The sequence below is a fragment of the Lissotriton vulgaris genome, chromosome 7 (assembly GCF_964263255.1).
Source record: "Lissotriton vulgaris chromosome 7, aLisVul1.2, whole genome shotgun sequence".
Taxonomy (NCBI): Eukaryota; Metazoa; Chordata; class Amphibia; order Caudata; family Salamandridae; genus Lissotriton; species Lissotriton vulgaris.
Window position 1 is genome coordinate 203,633,988 of NC_141695.1, and position 16,010 is coordinate 203,649,997.

The 16,010-nt window shown below is 48.8% G+C and overlaps 1 protein-coding gene across 2 annotated transcripts in view; it reads right to left on the minus strand.

The window, feature by feature from the left end:
* Positions 1-16,010, minus strand: part of LOC147701197 (B-cell receptor CD22-like) — a 339,266-nt gene that overhangs the window by 76,722 nt on the left and 246,534 nt on the right. For both annotated transcript variants that reach the window (XM_086929941.1, XM_086929942.1), the window contains exon 9: positions 11,197-11,460. In XM_086929941.1, coding sequence (XP_086786067.1) covers positions 11,197-11,460 — 264 coding nt within the window. The remainder of the gene's footprint in view (positions 1-11,196; positions 11,461-16,010) is intronic.

The window sequence follows — 16,010 nt, forward strand, 5'->3', positions numbered from 1 at the left end:
TTCCTAGTATCTGCTCTGAAATCCAAGCCTTTCAATCGGCTCCTAGGCGTTTGGTCTTCCACTCCTGGTTTTGTTGATATCCTGAATGCTGTCTCTTGAACTATAGATGCCCCAAAAATAATGCAAGTAGAAACAAAAATAGAATGTACTCCGCTCAGCCCTTTGCTGCCATATTCTTCGTTCTCCTGCAAGCAGAACACTCTGAGGCTTACAATACTTCTTTCCAGCAATAAGAAACGATTTGTGGGCACAGCGTCAGAATTTCCATAAAAATAACCAAGAGTTTGGAACACACACACCTGCTTATCTCCGCAATGCGTGTGTATATGAAATGCGGTAACTATGGTCCAGCGGGGAATGAGCATCTGACTCACCGCGCTTCATAGAACAATGACTGTGCCTTCGAGCACGTTCGAAAAATGCAAAAGTTTGTGATTTAGAGCGACCTCGCTCTCGGATGAAGCGCGGTCGAGCGCTTTACAAAACAAATATGCTTTCCTTTTGAAAATTGATATCCAGACGAGGAACGACTTTTCCTCCGTGATCCTGATGAAAGTCAGATTCCGATATCAGGTGACAAGCACCTGATCACACACAGGGAGGAGTCTAAGTAGGAAAACCAGAGAGAAAGGAGGGGCCACATTCAGCCAGGCATTATGGGCGCCGTAGTCTCAGCTATACTCCTCACACATTACTACATGTTTCTACCTTTCCGAGGGGAGAAATGTGAAACTCCTTCAAACAACTTACCACACATAAGCTTTCATGACCCTCCCTAGTCGGACAACAATTCTCCTTAACATTGTCTTCTTTGTTGCTACTTACCTCAAAACACACATCCTCTGGCTGAAAAATTCTTGAAGACACTTCCAATGCCCTTATATCCGAATCACTCCCAGTGGCGTAACGAAACATGAGGGGGCCCCCCTGCAAACTACATGGAGGGGGCCCCCCTCCCATCCTCCGTGCCAGTCTAGAGCTCTGAGGCTAGTGACCCGCCATACTGCAGCGGAAGCGGGGCGATTGTTACGCCACTGTCACCAATGCAGCCGTTATAAGTAACACTGGATGGTGGAGTTAAAGGTTGGGCTTAGTCTGCCAGCAGGCTGTCATAGGGGGTGGTCCATTCATTACAGGGTCCCTGCCATCAGTAGGCCGGGGAAGTTTGCCCAATTTTAGGTGGGTTTCCTGATGCAGACTCCTGTCATGATATTCAACATCGGGTTCAGTTTTGACAAAAGTGCATCCACTGCTCCTTCTTGTTTCCGTTTAAAAACATTAGACAATGCGACAATGCAGTATTTCAAAAGCAGATGTAACTACAAAGAGCACATTTTGATAATACATTTTTATTTTTATTAGACAATAGCAATCTTGAGAGGCATTGCATAGGTTCATACACACTTTGACCCCAATTCCATCACAGTCTCTCTCTCTCTCTCTCTGTCAGTCAGTATCTCTCTTTCAGTCAGTCAGTCTATCTCTCTGTCATTCAGTCTCTCTTAGTCAGTCACTCTCAGTCAGTCAGTCTCTCTCTCTCTCTCTCTCTCTCTGTCTCTCTCTGTCAGTCAGTCAGTCAGTCCCTCTCTGTCAGTCAGTCTCTCTCTGTGTCAGTCAGTCTATTACTCTCTGTCATTCAGTCTCTCTTAGTCAGTCTCTCTCAGTCAGTCAGTCAGTCTCTCGCTCTCTCTCTGTCTGTCAGTCAGTCTCTCTCTGTCAGTCTCTCTCAGTCAGTCTCTCTCAGTCAGTCTCTCTTAGTCAGTCTCTCTCTCTCTCTGTCAGTCTCAGTATCTCTCTGTCAGTCAGTCTCTCTCTCAGTCAGTCTCCCTCAATCAGTCTCTCTCAGTCTGTCAGTTTTTCTCTCAGTCAGTCTCTCTCTGTCAGTCAGTCTCTCTCTGTGAGTCTCTCTCTCTCAGTCAGTCTCTGTCAGTCAGTCTCTCTCTGTTAGTCAGTCTCTCTTTCTCTGTCAGTCTCTCAGTCTCTTTCTCTCTCTGTCAGTCTTTGTCAGTCAGTCTATCTCTCTCAGTCAGTCAATCTCTCTCTGTCAGCCAGTCTCTCTCTCCCAGTCAGCCTCTCTCTCTCCCAGTCTGTCAGTCAGTCTCTCTCAGTCAGTCATTCTCTCTTTACCCCAGTCAGTCAGTCTCTCTCTCTCTCTCTCTCTCTCTCTCTCAGTCAGTCTCTCTCTCAGTCAGTCTCTCTCCAAGTCAGTCTCTCTCCAAGTCAGTCTCTCTCTGTCAGTCTCTCTCAGTCATCTCTCTCAGTCAGTCAGTCTCTCTCACAGTCAATCAGTCTATCTCTCTGTCAGTCAGTCTCTGCCTCTCTCTCTCAGTCTCTCTTTCTCAGTCAGTTTCTCTCTACCTTAGTCAGTCTCTGTCAGTCAGTCAGTCTCACTCTCAACCAGTCTCTCTCTCTCTGTCAGTCAGTCACTCTCTCTCTCAGTCAGTTTCTCAGTCAGTCAGTCTCTCGGTCAGTCAGTATTCAGTCTGAGTCAGTCTCTACTCTCTCTCCATTCTCTCTCTCAACTCTGTCCACTCTATCTCTGCTGTCTCTCTCTCCACTTTCTCTCTCCACTGTCTCCCTCCACTGTCTCCCTCCACTGTCTCCTTCCACTGTCTCCCTCCACTCTCTCTCTCCACCCTCTCCCCCTTCTCTCTCTACTTTCTCTCCACTCTCTCTCTCCACTCTCTCTCTCCACTCTCTCTCTCCACTCTCTCTCCACTCACTCTCTCTCCACTCACTCTCTCTCCACTCACTCTCTCTCTGCTGTCTCCCTCCACTGTCTCTCTCTCCACTGTCTCTCTCTCCACTGTCTCTCTCTCCACTGTCTCTCTACTCTCCACTCTCTCTCCACTCTCCACTCTCCACTCTCTCTCCACTCTCCACTCTCTCGCCACTCTCTCTCTCTCCACTCTCTCTCTCTCTCTCTCTCCACTCTCTCTCTCTCCACCCACTCTCTCTCTCTCTCTCTCTCTCTCTCTCTCTCTCTCTCTCTCTCTCTCTCTCTCCACACTCTCTCTCTCTCCACACTCTCTCTCTCTCTCCACACACTCTCTCTCTCCACACTCTCTCTCTCTCCACTCTCTCTCTCTCTCTCCACTCTCCACTCTCTCTCTCTCTCCACTCTCCACTCTATCTCTCTCCACTCGGTCTCTCCCCTCTCTCTCTCCACTCGCTCTCTCCACTCGCTCTCTCCACTCGCTCTCTCCACTGTCTCTCTCTTCACTGTCTCTCTCTTCACTGTCTCTCTCTCTACACTCTCTCCAGTGTCTCTCCATGCTCTCTCCACTCTCTCTCCACTCTCTTTCTCTCCACTGTCTATCTCCACTCTCTCTCCACTGTCTACTCTCTCTCCACTGTCTCTCTCCACTGTCTCTCTCTCTAGCTACTCTCTCTCTCCACTGTTTCTCTCCACTGTTTCTCCCCACTCTTTCTCTCTCCACTCTCTCCCACTCTCCCTTACAAAGTAGTGTGCGTTCCATGGTTGTCTGCAGAAATGTTTCCAGGGGGGCACATTTTTAACTTCATCACCATCCCCCTTGCACCCTTCTCTCCTCTGCCTTGCACCCTTCTTGCCCTCCTTCTTGCACCTTTCCCCCTCCCCCTTGCATCCTTCTCCTCCTCCCCTTGTACCCTAGTCCACCTCCACCTTGCACCCTTTTCTACCTTGCACCATTCTCCCTCTGCCTTGCACCCTTCTCCCTTGCACCCTTCTCCACTCTGCCTTGCACCCTTCTCCACTCTGCCTTGCACCCTTCTCCCCTCTGCCTTGCACCCTTCTCCCCTCTGCCTTGCACCCTTCTCCCCTCTGCCTTACACCCTTCTCCCCTCCGCCTTGCACCCTTCTCTACCTTGCATCCTTCTCCCCCTCTGCCTTGCACCCTTTTCCCCTCTGCCTTGCACCCTTCTCGGCCCCCCTCCTTCCCTCCTGCGGATGCCCATGGTGTGTTCTAACAAGAGGGCTTACCTGAGGGCACCATTTTGCTGCCTCGTCCCTTCTCATGTGAGCTTTGCCCTGGAGAATGCTCTCTCTAGGGGCCCCCACTCCCACCCTTGTCAGGGTCCAGAGCACTGCTCTGTGCTGTCTCCTGCTCTTGCTCTCTGAGGCCCCCACCCCATCCTTGTCCCACCCTGTCTCTTCTCTTCTCTTGTGGGGTGGGCTTTGCTTATGGAGAGGAGAGAGTGGGGGCGGGCTCTGAGCTGCCTCAGAGGGGAAGTGGAGAGCGCTGTCTCTGGGGCCCCCACCCCACCCCATCCTTGTCCCCGTCTCTTCTCTTCTCTTGTGGGTGGGCCCCCAGCCCATCCTTGTCCCTGTCTCTTCTCGGGTGGGGGCCTGTCCCTGTCTCTTCTTTTGTGGGATGGGGCCCCCACCCCATCCTTGTCCCTGTCTCTTCTCTTCTCTTGTCCTTGTCCCTGTCTCTTCTCTTCTCTTGTGGGGTGGGGCCCCCACCCCATCCTTGTCCCTGTCTCTTCTCTCCTCTTGTGGGGTGGAGCCCCCACCCCATCCTTGTCCCTGTCTCTTCTCTTCTCTTGTGGGGTGGGCCCCCACCCTCTCTTCTCTTCTCTTGTGGGGTGGGCCCCCCACTCCATCCTTGTCCCTGTCTCTTCTGTTCTCTTGTGGGTGGGCCCCCACCCCATCCTTGTCCCTGTCTCTTCTCTTCTCTTCTCTTGTGGGGTGGGCCCCCCACCCCATCCTTGTCTGTCTCTTCTCGGATGGGGGCCTGTCCCTGTCTCTTCTCTTCTCTTGTGGGGTGGGGCCCCCACCCCATCCTTGTCCCTGTCTCTTCTCTTCTCTTGTGGGGTGAAGCCCCCACCCCATCCTTGTCCCTGTCTCTTCTCTTCTCTTGTGGGGTGGGCCCCCCACCCTCTCTTCTCTTCTCTTGTGGGGTGGGCCCCCCACCCCATCCTTGTCCCTGTCTCTTCTCTTCTCTTGTGGGGTGGGCCCCCCACCCTCTCTTCTCTTCTCTTGTGGGGTGGGCCCCCCACCCCATCCTTGTCTGTCTCTTCTCAGATGGGGGCCTGTCCCTGTCTCTTCTCTTCTCTCTCTTGTGGGGTGGGGCCCCCACCCCATCCTTGTCCCTGTCTCTTCTCTTCTCTTGTGGGGTGGGCCCCCCACCCCATCCTTGTCTGTCTCTTCTCGGATGGGGGCCTGTCCCTGTCTCTTCTCTTCTCTTGTGGGGTGGGCCCCCCACCCCATCCTTGTCCCTGTCTCTTCTCGGATGGGGGCCTGTCCCTGTCTCTTCTCTTGTGGGGTGGGCCCCCACCCCATCCTTGTCCCTGTCTCTTCTCTTCTCTTGTGGGGTGAAGCCCCCACCCCATCCTTGTCCCTGTCTCTTCTCTTGTGGGGTGGGGCCCCCTTGTCCCTGTCTCTTCTCTTCTCTTGTGGGGTGGGGCCCCGGTGGGGCCCCCACCCCCTCCGTGTCCCTGTCTCTTTTCTTGTGGGGTGGGCTTTGCTTGTCGAGAGGAGAGAGTGGGGGCCGGGCTCTGTGCTGCCTCAGAGGAGCAGTGGAGACTGCTGTCTCTGGGGCCCCCATCCTCTTTCCGGGACTGCCTCTGACTGAAGTGAAACAATGTATATTGATACTTTGTTTCTCTTCAGTCAGAGGGAGGGGGTGAGGGGAACGGAGCAGGCTGCACCTGCTTCAGACGCAGAGGGAGAGAGGCTTGCTTCAGCGCAGGCCTCTCTCACAGCCCTCCGAGGGGGCCGGGGGCCCCTGGGGGCCCCGTTCATTAACTTTAGAGAGTGAGGCCCCCCCCCCCCCCCCCCCCGCACTGCGGGGTCTGCGGGGGTGTTTGTTACGCCCCTGATCACTCCTAAATCTTAATGAAACTAAACAAAGTGATACAGCCATACTCCACGATAACTGTTTCAAAGAATGGAGATCATTATATCCCCAGCTTTGAACCTCTTTTTTCATTAGTGCCACATCACATGGCGAAGAATGTCTTGCTTTTGGTAAAACCTTCATACAAACAGTTTTCATTATCCTTCTCACAAATACACGTTGCCCTACTGGCACTCCATCTACTAAACATATGTCCTGTTGAAATTGCAGACATTCTCAAATATACTAGACTATAAGAAACGTCTTCCTTAAAAACCTCCGTCAAATAATTGGCAACCTCCACTACAAGTGCTGAAACGGAATCCAACCTCCTTGCAGCACACCAACCCTTTCATCTTCTCTATGCTGTCCTGTATGCCTTGTATGCCTGGTACCCATGACTCTTCCGTAAGCTTGGAACTTGAAGACCCTTCTTATAATCCAGAAACCTGCCATAATCTCCTGAAGTCATCCATCCCATCGGCACTAGCTGTCCAGACTCTACCAATTTGTCGCATCCTCCCTGAATATTCACCAGCAATTACAGAAAACAAGGTATTAACACCGGACCGTCTATCAGCAGACTCATCAGCATGTCTGGAAACCATACATCAACACCAACTTCGCTCTCTCTTTCCTTTATCAGTACCCTCTGAAGCATTGCAAAAGGAGGAAACGCATATGCCCTTCTATCCCCTCAGTTTGGAAGAACAGCATCCCCTGGCCTGCTCTTGCCTCTGGAACCTGTCTGCAACTGCTAAACATTGGAAGCCGAGCATTCAACCGGTACGCAAATAGGTCCACATCCAAGGGACCCCATCTTGTTTATAAGCTCAAAAATAATCCAATCACTTGAATCCCTTAGGGTCATTGAATCCCAATCTACTTCCACAATTCTCTTCTTTGGAATTTACTATGCTTGAACCATAACCGTCTTGTCAAGACAATAACTCAAAACTCCTTTGCCATCTCCACCAGTACCCTCAATTGAGGTCCTCAAAACTTGTTCACATACCTCAATGCCAATACATTGTCCATCCTTAACAACACACAACAGTTCTCCCGATTTCTCACAAAACCCTTCACCGTGAATGATCCTGCAAGCAACTCTGGGTGATTGATATGCTTTCCACTCTTGTTGACTGACCAACGTCCTCCAGTTGTCGCTGAACCACACCTGGCTACTCATCCATCTGACTCGATCACTACTTCAGTATCTCTCCAAAAATCGCCATTTTCAGCAAAAAAATTCACCTCCTGCACTGCTTCCTGGCTCAACCTCACCTTCCGTGAGTATTTTGCCCCAAACGCAAATGATATCCTTTCAACCTCTGTAGCACTCTGTAATGAATCGCTTGTCCTTTTTCTCTACTAGAAAGATGTTGCTGTCAAAAACCCTCAACAAACCTTTAATCTATAGCCCCTTTCCTGTTTAGAGACTCGATATCCTGGAACACGTGTCCTGCACTGAAGTCCCTATCAAATCTATCTAATACCTTTGCACCGTCCCCCACACCCAAGGATCTTTAGAAATGTCTCTTCTTGCATACACAAACTAAGCTAGTCTGCCACCCATTTCTACATGGATACACATAGGGTCTTGTTTTAAACATACCTGCGGCTCCTCTTGATCTCCTCTCGCTTGACTCCCTTGTGACCTTGATGTCAGCCTTGCGCTGCCTTATACTCATAGCCATAGGGTCTAAATTCTCATGTAAATGACCCATGAGTGATGCCTTGGAAACGACTGAGGAATCGACCCTCATTTTCTCTGCCCACACCAAAAACCTTCCTGATGTTTCTCTGAGCCTTTTGTAAGGAAATAAATGTGACCCCATACCTGGACATTTCCCTCATAAATTCCTCTCCAAACAGCATACCACTTCTCTCTATGGCAAATTCTTTACTGGCCAATTCGGCCAACTTAGGGTCAATCTTCATTAGTATGCTTTTTCTTTTTTCCATACAGAGTGCACATTTGCATTACTCAACAGGCATATAGCCTTCTGTACCCATTGGCGCCTTTCCACTGCATCCACAACTGTATTTCCCACCTGAGCCTCCTCACACATACCAAAACTCTTTGTCAGCTGGGCTAGTATGTCTAAGAGCCTATCTTGGCATCCCTTCAGACCCCTATTTAAACACTAACTAGGGTCACTGCCCGAATTATGTAACAAACTCATAATTTCTAGATCCAATTCTGGTGTGTACATCACCTTAGAATCCAACCTAGGAATTGGACACTCTGACCTCAACCGTGTCTGAACATTCTTTGGCATTTCCCGCCATATACAAAAGGATATGTACTGAGCCACATGCTATGTTGGCATCCAATGAGGGGACAATAGATGTTGCATCAAAAGAGGGTCAAACATCTCCTTCCATAATGATCCACAAAATAAATAATTTCTATTTTAATCTTTTCCTGTTTCACTGTGCAATCCTGTGACACACATTCCTCTTCTGTTTCGTCTAAATCTGATGAACAGGATAACTTACGTCACCACTACTTGACGCCCCATCACATGCCACTAAATTGCGATCTTTTCCTTTAGCCTTTATAGCTTTTTCTAACTCTGGAGCATTAAGCCCAGAACCCTTTTTGACATGACCCTCAATGTGCTTTCTTTTTTGCATTTATGTCTGTCCAACTGTACCTGAGCCCCCTACCGCAGGCCTCCCTTTCTCCACGGACCAACACCTCTCATCTTCCACCACATTTCTAGTGTTATCCCTTTTACCGAAGCGGTCTCTACACAGTCAGCAATTTTTATATCAAATCTCTTAGCCTGATCTCCCAAACACGTTTCAACATGAAAACTGACCTTAAAATCAAGGGTTTTCTCCTCAACTGGTAAAAAAGCATACTGTTGGCCTCCTTACATTGACATACATTCCAGATTTGCTTGTCACTTAAAATAGGAAAATCGTAATTTTCCAGCGTAGAGCTTTATAATGAGATACTGGGACTTCTGGCATAGTTTCCTCGTCACATCACTACTTGTGAAGTTAACAGATGCTGAGACCTTAATGCCAGCTGGAGAAATGTATTGGTGTCTATATGACAACTGCTGTGGAGAGAGGTTTGATGCAGGGGAAAGTCTGTTGTCATCTGCCAAGCGTAGCTGTTATTATTATATTATTATCTTTCACGTGTACTTTTAGAACATTGAGCTCTTTCTATCAATCCCATTTTTCATACACCTCACAAGAGTGCCTTGTTAAATATTGCTGAGTGTGCTAATTCGTAACAGTTAAAGGTACACTGGGCCTTGTAGTACTTGAAGATTTCCGGACATCATGAGAATCCTCTATACACCTTTTCTTTGGTCTATGTTCTGTCAACCTGATTTAACAAGTTCATTTTATTGTGTACATACATGTTCATATTTAAATAGTGCACAGATAGTCAGGAAGCAATGGCGCACTCTGCTGTGGAACAGGGAATTGCTGCAGTTGTGTTTGGAAGGAGTGTACACAAGATGGGGGTTTTTGGTTAGGAATATAGGACTATCTTAATGATAGATAATCCAACAGTTATAATTGCGCCCTTTATTTTAAAGCTCCTCAGTAAAAGATGCAGCAAGTTCCATATTTACATAAATAAAAGGTGTGCCATTGTTTGCTGCTTCAGGGCCTGGTACTTAGCTCAGAACTCCTGCTCTTCAGTATGGTATTTCATGACTAATTGTCTCCACATGGTAGTGAACAGGTGCATGGACACCATGTGGTGGGGCTTTCTCTTTCTTCACCATTCTGTCCAGTCTCCCACTCCCGGGCCAGTTGATGTGTGACCTGACTGCTCCACATGCAGAGTAGACTCAGTAATACTTGGAATAATGCAATGTAGAGTTGATCAAGAAGGACCCCAAACCATTAATGTCCCTTGACAAAGGGCATTCTATGATTCTGTTGCCGTTGGACCTATCCGCAGTGGTTGACACAGTCTCCCATGATATCATGCTCAAAAGATTGAAAGAGGTGGGGCTAAGGGGGTCAGCTCTGTCGTGGATGACGAGTTTTCTGTCCGGTCGCTCGCAAAGTGTCAACCTTGGCCCATATCGCTCGACTCCCATGGAACTGACCAAGGGGGGTATCACAGGGCTCTTGTCTGAGCCCCACATTATTTAACATATATGTCGCCACCTTGGCCAGCCTTCTGAAGACCAACGGGTTCATCCCCGTTTCATATGCTGATGATACGCAGCTACTCTTTCCATTCAGTAAACTTACAGCGACGGTCCAACGGGCCTTCTCTGATGGAATGTGAGCTGTGTCCCAGTGGATGGTAAACAACTTTCTGCAATGTAACGTGGGGAAAACAGAGGTGATGCTGTTCGTCGAAGCTCCCCTTTTGTGGACCCCAGAATGGTGGCCATCCGATCTGGGTCCCAACCTGTCCCTAAATCTGTTGTAAAAAACCTAGGCCTCCGATTAGACCAGGCCCTTAGACTAAAAGAACAAGCGACACAGACAGCTGGCTCATGCTTTTACATAATCGGAATGCCCTGGAGAGTCTTTCCACTACTCCCGGATTCTACTCGGAAAACCCTAGTCCAGGCTTTAGTGATCAGTCGCCAGGACTATTGCAATGGGCTTCTGATCTCAGCTAATAACTCCCTACTAAGCAGACTTCAAATAGTCCAAAACACGGCAGCCAGATTGGTCCAGAATGCGCCTCCTAGGTCACCATCGTGCCCTCTATTAGTGAAGCTCCATTGGCTGCCCATCCACCAACGGATCAAGTTTAAAACCTGCTGCACTATCCACTAAGCACTCCTGCATTTGGGCCCATCCTACTTGGCCGACAAATTTATACCCTACACTCCTTCGCACGCTCTTCGTTCCAGCAGTAAAGATCTTCTTGAACTACCAATCATTAAGAGGGCAAGATTGGGAGGGAAGGCCCTCTCTTACCTCGGTCCACGCCTCTGGAATGAACTTCCTGTCTTTCTAAGACTCAGTCCAGAACACATGACATTTAGGAAACTGTTAAAGATGTTCTTGTTTCTAACCTATTAACTTTGCCAGTGTCCTAACTTTCCTCTGAGCCTGCTCAAGTGCAGATATACTGCTCCAGAAGTCGATTCAAGCGCTATATAAACATATAAACAAATAAATAAATTAAGCTGCAGGTTACACAAAGATCTCTACTCAGGTAATTAATCATGGAGATATATTACCACATACAGACTTCTGCCACTGCATGGACACTTCTGCACTCCTAACTCCTGTCCCTTCCTTCGCCATCACCTGGATCTCATTATCGATACTTGACCACTTTACCCATTTTTCCCCTGCAGACATCTGTCTTTATTTCAAGAAACAACAATAAAAGCTGAACATCAATAATAAAAATATATATCCTTACAGTAAACGTCCAGTGAGATCGGGTCGGATTTCTTCGATGCAATATCATTTTTAGCTTCACAGTAATACAATCCTGCTTCATTCTTTTTGATTTTTCCCAACAGCAGTCTGTTAGTATATGTATTTTTGAAGTGATGGCTCATCTTGTACCAGGTGAAAAGATGTGCTTTCGGAAAGGCATCAGCATTACAGATCAGAGTGACGTTACTGTCTTCAATGAGAGTCGCTGAAGGATCCAGAGAAATCACAACATTGCGTGGACCATCTGCAAATAGAGCCAGAATAAGTATTTTCTTCTAATTAATTTAAGACCATTAAAGTGAACAGAAAGATGAATGATGGTTGTAATGAGCAACAAAATATTAGAAATGAAAGAGATTAAATTAATAAAAGCAAGGGACATCTTAGTGAAGACATCAAAAGGGAATTACATTGTTCTAATAAGTAACTAGAGTAGAAGCAACTATTGAGTTGGAAAAGTGAGGAAAAAAGATTAGGCAAAGAAAGAACAACAATTTAATTATCACAGAAAAGCAAAAAATACCTTTACAACGAAAAACATGCATTGAGCCTATAAACTTTAAAAGTGTTTCAGCTACAGCAAATATGTAGAAGCCCAGAAATCACAAATTGAGAAAAGGACCTAAAAACATATAAAAAGTAAATATCACACATACAAACTTTGAACATGAGCCACAAAATAGCAAAAGATGGAATGAAGTGTCATAGAGGGGAGTAGTGTGTCATACAGTGAAGTGTCCTAGAGCGAAGTTGGGTAGAGAGGAGTGGAGTGTCATAGAATGGAGTAGTGTGGAGTGGTGTAAAGTGGAGCTGATTGTCCAACAGAGGAGCTGCCTAAAGTGGATTGTCGAAGAGTGGTGTAGAGAGGAGTAGAGTGTCATAGAGTGGAGTGATGTAGAGTGGGGTAGAGTGAAGTCTCATGTAGTGGAGGGGTAACTTATGGAGTGGAGTGTTGAAGAGTGCTGTAGAATGCCGTAGAGAAAAGTTGAATGGCGTAGAGTGGAATAGAGTTTACTAGAGTTAGTGGTGTACATTAGAGAGGCCTAGAGTGGAGTAGAGTGCTGTAGAGTGGAGTGGTGTAGAGTGGGGACACACTTGCCACCTACGCTGCTACTGGACTTCATGCTCCAGATGCCTGTGCTCCCTGGAGGGAAGGGAGGGCCACCAACGCAGTTTTGCTATAAAAGTGCTCTCTGCTCCCCGCAGCGCCAGACGCACATGCCACCTACGCTGTTACCAGACTAACTGCCTCAGAAGCCTCTGCTCCCTGGAGGGAAAGGAGGGCCACCAACGCCGTCACAATATAAAAGTGCTCACTGGTCCGCCACGTCTGGGCGAAGCCCTGGCCAGGGGCGGGACCGTCCTTGCCCTTCATTGCCAGGAAGAGTCAGGATAGGGCCACCTCTCTTTTGCCTGGTTGACTGTAATCTGCAGCTGGATGATTCTCAACGTATAATGTATTGTGTCCCTGTTCGTCTTGCTCTCCCATCTGCCAGCTCTGATTAAGGTCCGGATTTGTTCTCTCCCGCCTCTTAAAAACTGGGACTGTTTGCTGATTTATCACCAATTTGTCACAAGAAATATTGACACTCTTTGCTTGTTGCTTGTTTTTCAATATTGTGAGCTTTGCGCTGCTGAACGAGGGACGAAGTTTCTGCTTTCTGGCCAAGTGGTTCTGTTTTCCATTCCACCCACTCCTCGCGGCCCCCGCTTCGCGGGAGCCGCTCGAGGCTCACATCACCAAGGACTCCCTGACTACGAGAGGAGCCACCCACAAGCGTTGTTACCCCTGCGGGACTGCGAGGACCAGCGGGCGCTGCGCTGAAGACTCGCCGCAGCTGGTCCTCTTCCTGCCGCCCTCCTGCCTGGATTAAAGAGCAGAGCCCTGGGAGTTCAGTGCATCGCGCTGCTGAACGAGGGACGAAGTTTCTGCTTTCTGGCCAAGTGGTTCTGTTTTCCATTTCACCCACTCCTCGCGGCCCCCGCTTCGCGGGAGCCGCTCGAGGCTCACATCACCAAGGACTCCCTGACTACGAGAGGAGCCGTCCGCAGACGCTGATACCCCTGCGTGACTGCGAGGACCAGCGGGCGCTGCGCTGAAGACTCGCCGCAGTAGGTCCTCTTCCCGCCCCCCTCCCACCTGGATTAAAGAGCAGAGCGCTGGGAGTTCAGTGCATCGCGCTGCTGAACGAGGGACGAATTTTCTGCTTTCTGCCAAGTGGTTCTGTTTTCCATTCCACCCACTCCTCGCGCCCCCCGCTTCGCGGCAGCCGCTCGAGGCTCACATCACCAAGGACTCCCTGACTACGAGAGGAGCCGCCCACAGACGCTGTTACCCCTCCGGGACAGCGAGGACCAGCGGGCGCTGTGCTGAAGACTCGCCGCAGCTGGTCCTCTTCCCACCCCCCCTCCCGCCTGGAGCTAGACCTATTTGCCAAAGGACCAGGTAAAACTAATGGGACACAAAAAAAATCCTGGTACAATGCCACATGCCGGGACTCAAAACCAGAACTCCTACTCGCAATAAAGGCGCGTGGATGCCACGAGATAATACAAGGTAAAAGACGGGCCTATAGGACATTGCTGGCAAACGCCAAGGCCGAATGGGACCAAAAACATCGGGAGGACCTCTCTGGTGCATTAGCCAATAAAGATTCTCGCAAATTCTGGCGACTGGTCAACCATGGGTCGGAAGATCTCCCCTCGGCTATTGAACCTAATATTGCCCCTGGCATGTGGCAGGAGCACCATCAATCCCTATATGCAATGGAGGATGCGTTTCAGAGCAACACCAATTGCATTATTCTGAGTACCCAGGATGGTGAACCCTTCACGGAAAAAGAAGTCTGTGCTGCAATTGCGGGGTTGGCAGGAGGAAAAGCACCAGGATTAGATGGGGTCCCTGGAGATCTCTTTAAGCAGGAAACAGGGATATGGGCACCGTATCTCCTGCTGATATTCAATGCGGTTCTCAGGGGTATGGAGGTTCCCGGATCTTGGCTGGGCGCAGAGGTGGTCCCAATATTTAAAAAGGAATCCCCTCTGCTCTAAGCCAACTACCGCCCCATAAGCCTCATCAATGTTTCACAGAAGCTCTTCGGTAGGCTAATACTAGATCGGTTGCAGAATTGGTTGGAGGAAACGGACACTCATAGCCCGTATCAGGCAGGATTTAGGAGGGGGGTCTCCACAATCGACCAAATATTCAGATTAAATCTCATATATTGGAGGACCGCACTTATCGAGGGCGGCACCCTGTACACGGTCTTTGTGGATCTACGTGCCGCCTTCGATTTAGTGCCAAGATCAAAACTGTGGGAGGTAATGGCAGAACTAGGCGTCCCGAAAGACATCCTTGCAATCTTGATAAAATTACACCACAACAACTTCGCAAGGGATAGATGTGGGAGAAGTGGAAAATTAACTGAAAGATTCCCCGTTCGCAGAGGGGTGAGGCAGGGTTGTGTGCTTGCACCAACCCTGTTCTGCCTCTTCGTGAACGGGGTAATCGCACATCTGACCGGGATTGTCAACACTGATGCCCCAAAACTGACCAGCAGCAGGGTGCCCGCAATTATGTTTGCGGACGACACCCTGCTGCTGTCTAAAACCCCGATGGGCATACAGAGAGTGCTTGATGGCTTTCTAGATTTCTGCACAGAAAGGGGCCTCGAAATTAACCCCCAAAAAACTAAATTCATGATCCTAAATCCCAAGTTCACAAAGCGTCCAAATCCCCTACTTGGTTCAGTACGTTTGGAAAGGGTTCTTACTATGGAGTATTTGGGGATAACTCTAAACCAAAACCTGACGTGGGGGGCTCACCAGATTAAAGCGAACATGAAGCTGGCCCAGAAGGTGGGGGGTATCATGAGAATCACGTCCAAGTGAACTTACCGCCCCCTGACCCCCGCTATTCAAATATACAAAGCCCAGGCGCGGGGGGGGGGGAGTAATCTACGGGGGAGAGATGTGGGGCTACACCTCATCCTCTAACCTGCAGATCACAGAAAATAAATTTTTAAGGCAGCTGACCGCCCTCCCGCCAAGTACCCCACTCCTGCCCTTGAGATTGGATCTGGCTTTAAGGCCCATCACAGAGGAACTAGGGGTCAAACCCTTAACATTCTGGCGTCGCATCTGGAGTAGCCAAGATCTCACCTCCTATCGATCTGAGCTTCAGGGGTTTTTAACTTTACCTAATGCCACCAAGATCCCTGGTTAAATTACATTAAGAGAACATGCGAGACCCTCGGAATACCAGAACTGTGGTCACACCCAGAAAGCACAAGTACCAGGATCCCAAGGAAAGCGCTCTCCAGAGCATATTATGATAAAATGCTTACCTGAGTCCTGGCCAGTGCGCGAGAGGGATCTCTGACACATCGTTTTATCGTAATTAAAGACTCATATAACCTTGAAAGTGTTTTGGATGGAATGGCTCGTGTTTTAACAAGAAAACTATTCCTGCAATTGAGGTATGGGTCTCGTCCTTTAAAGACTTTCACCAAAGCATGGGCTGGTCAGTCTCTCACAGAGATGTGTCCTGCTTGTGCCCATACTAAGGAGAATGAAGCACATGTTATCTTTTTCTGTCGAGCCTACCACAAAAGCAGACAATTTTGGCTTGTCCCTCTGCTTAAAAACCTGGGATTTAGAACTTTCCTTCCTGCATTTAGAGTTTTAAAGACAGATTTATCTCCGCCAACAGTGTTCGCTCTCGCCAAATTTCTAACAGCGATGTGGCACTCTAGAACCCGGTACACAAAGATGGCAGGAGACTCATGAAAATCC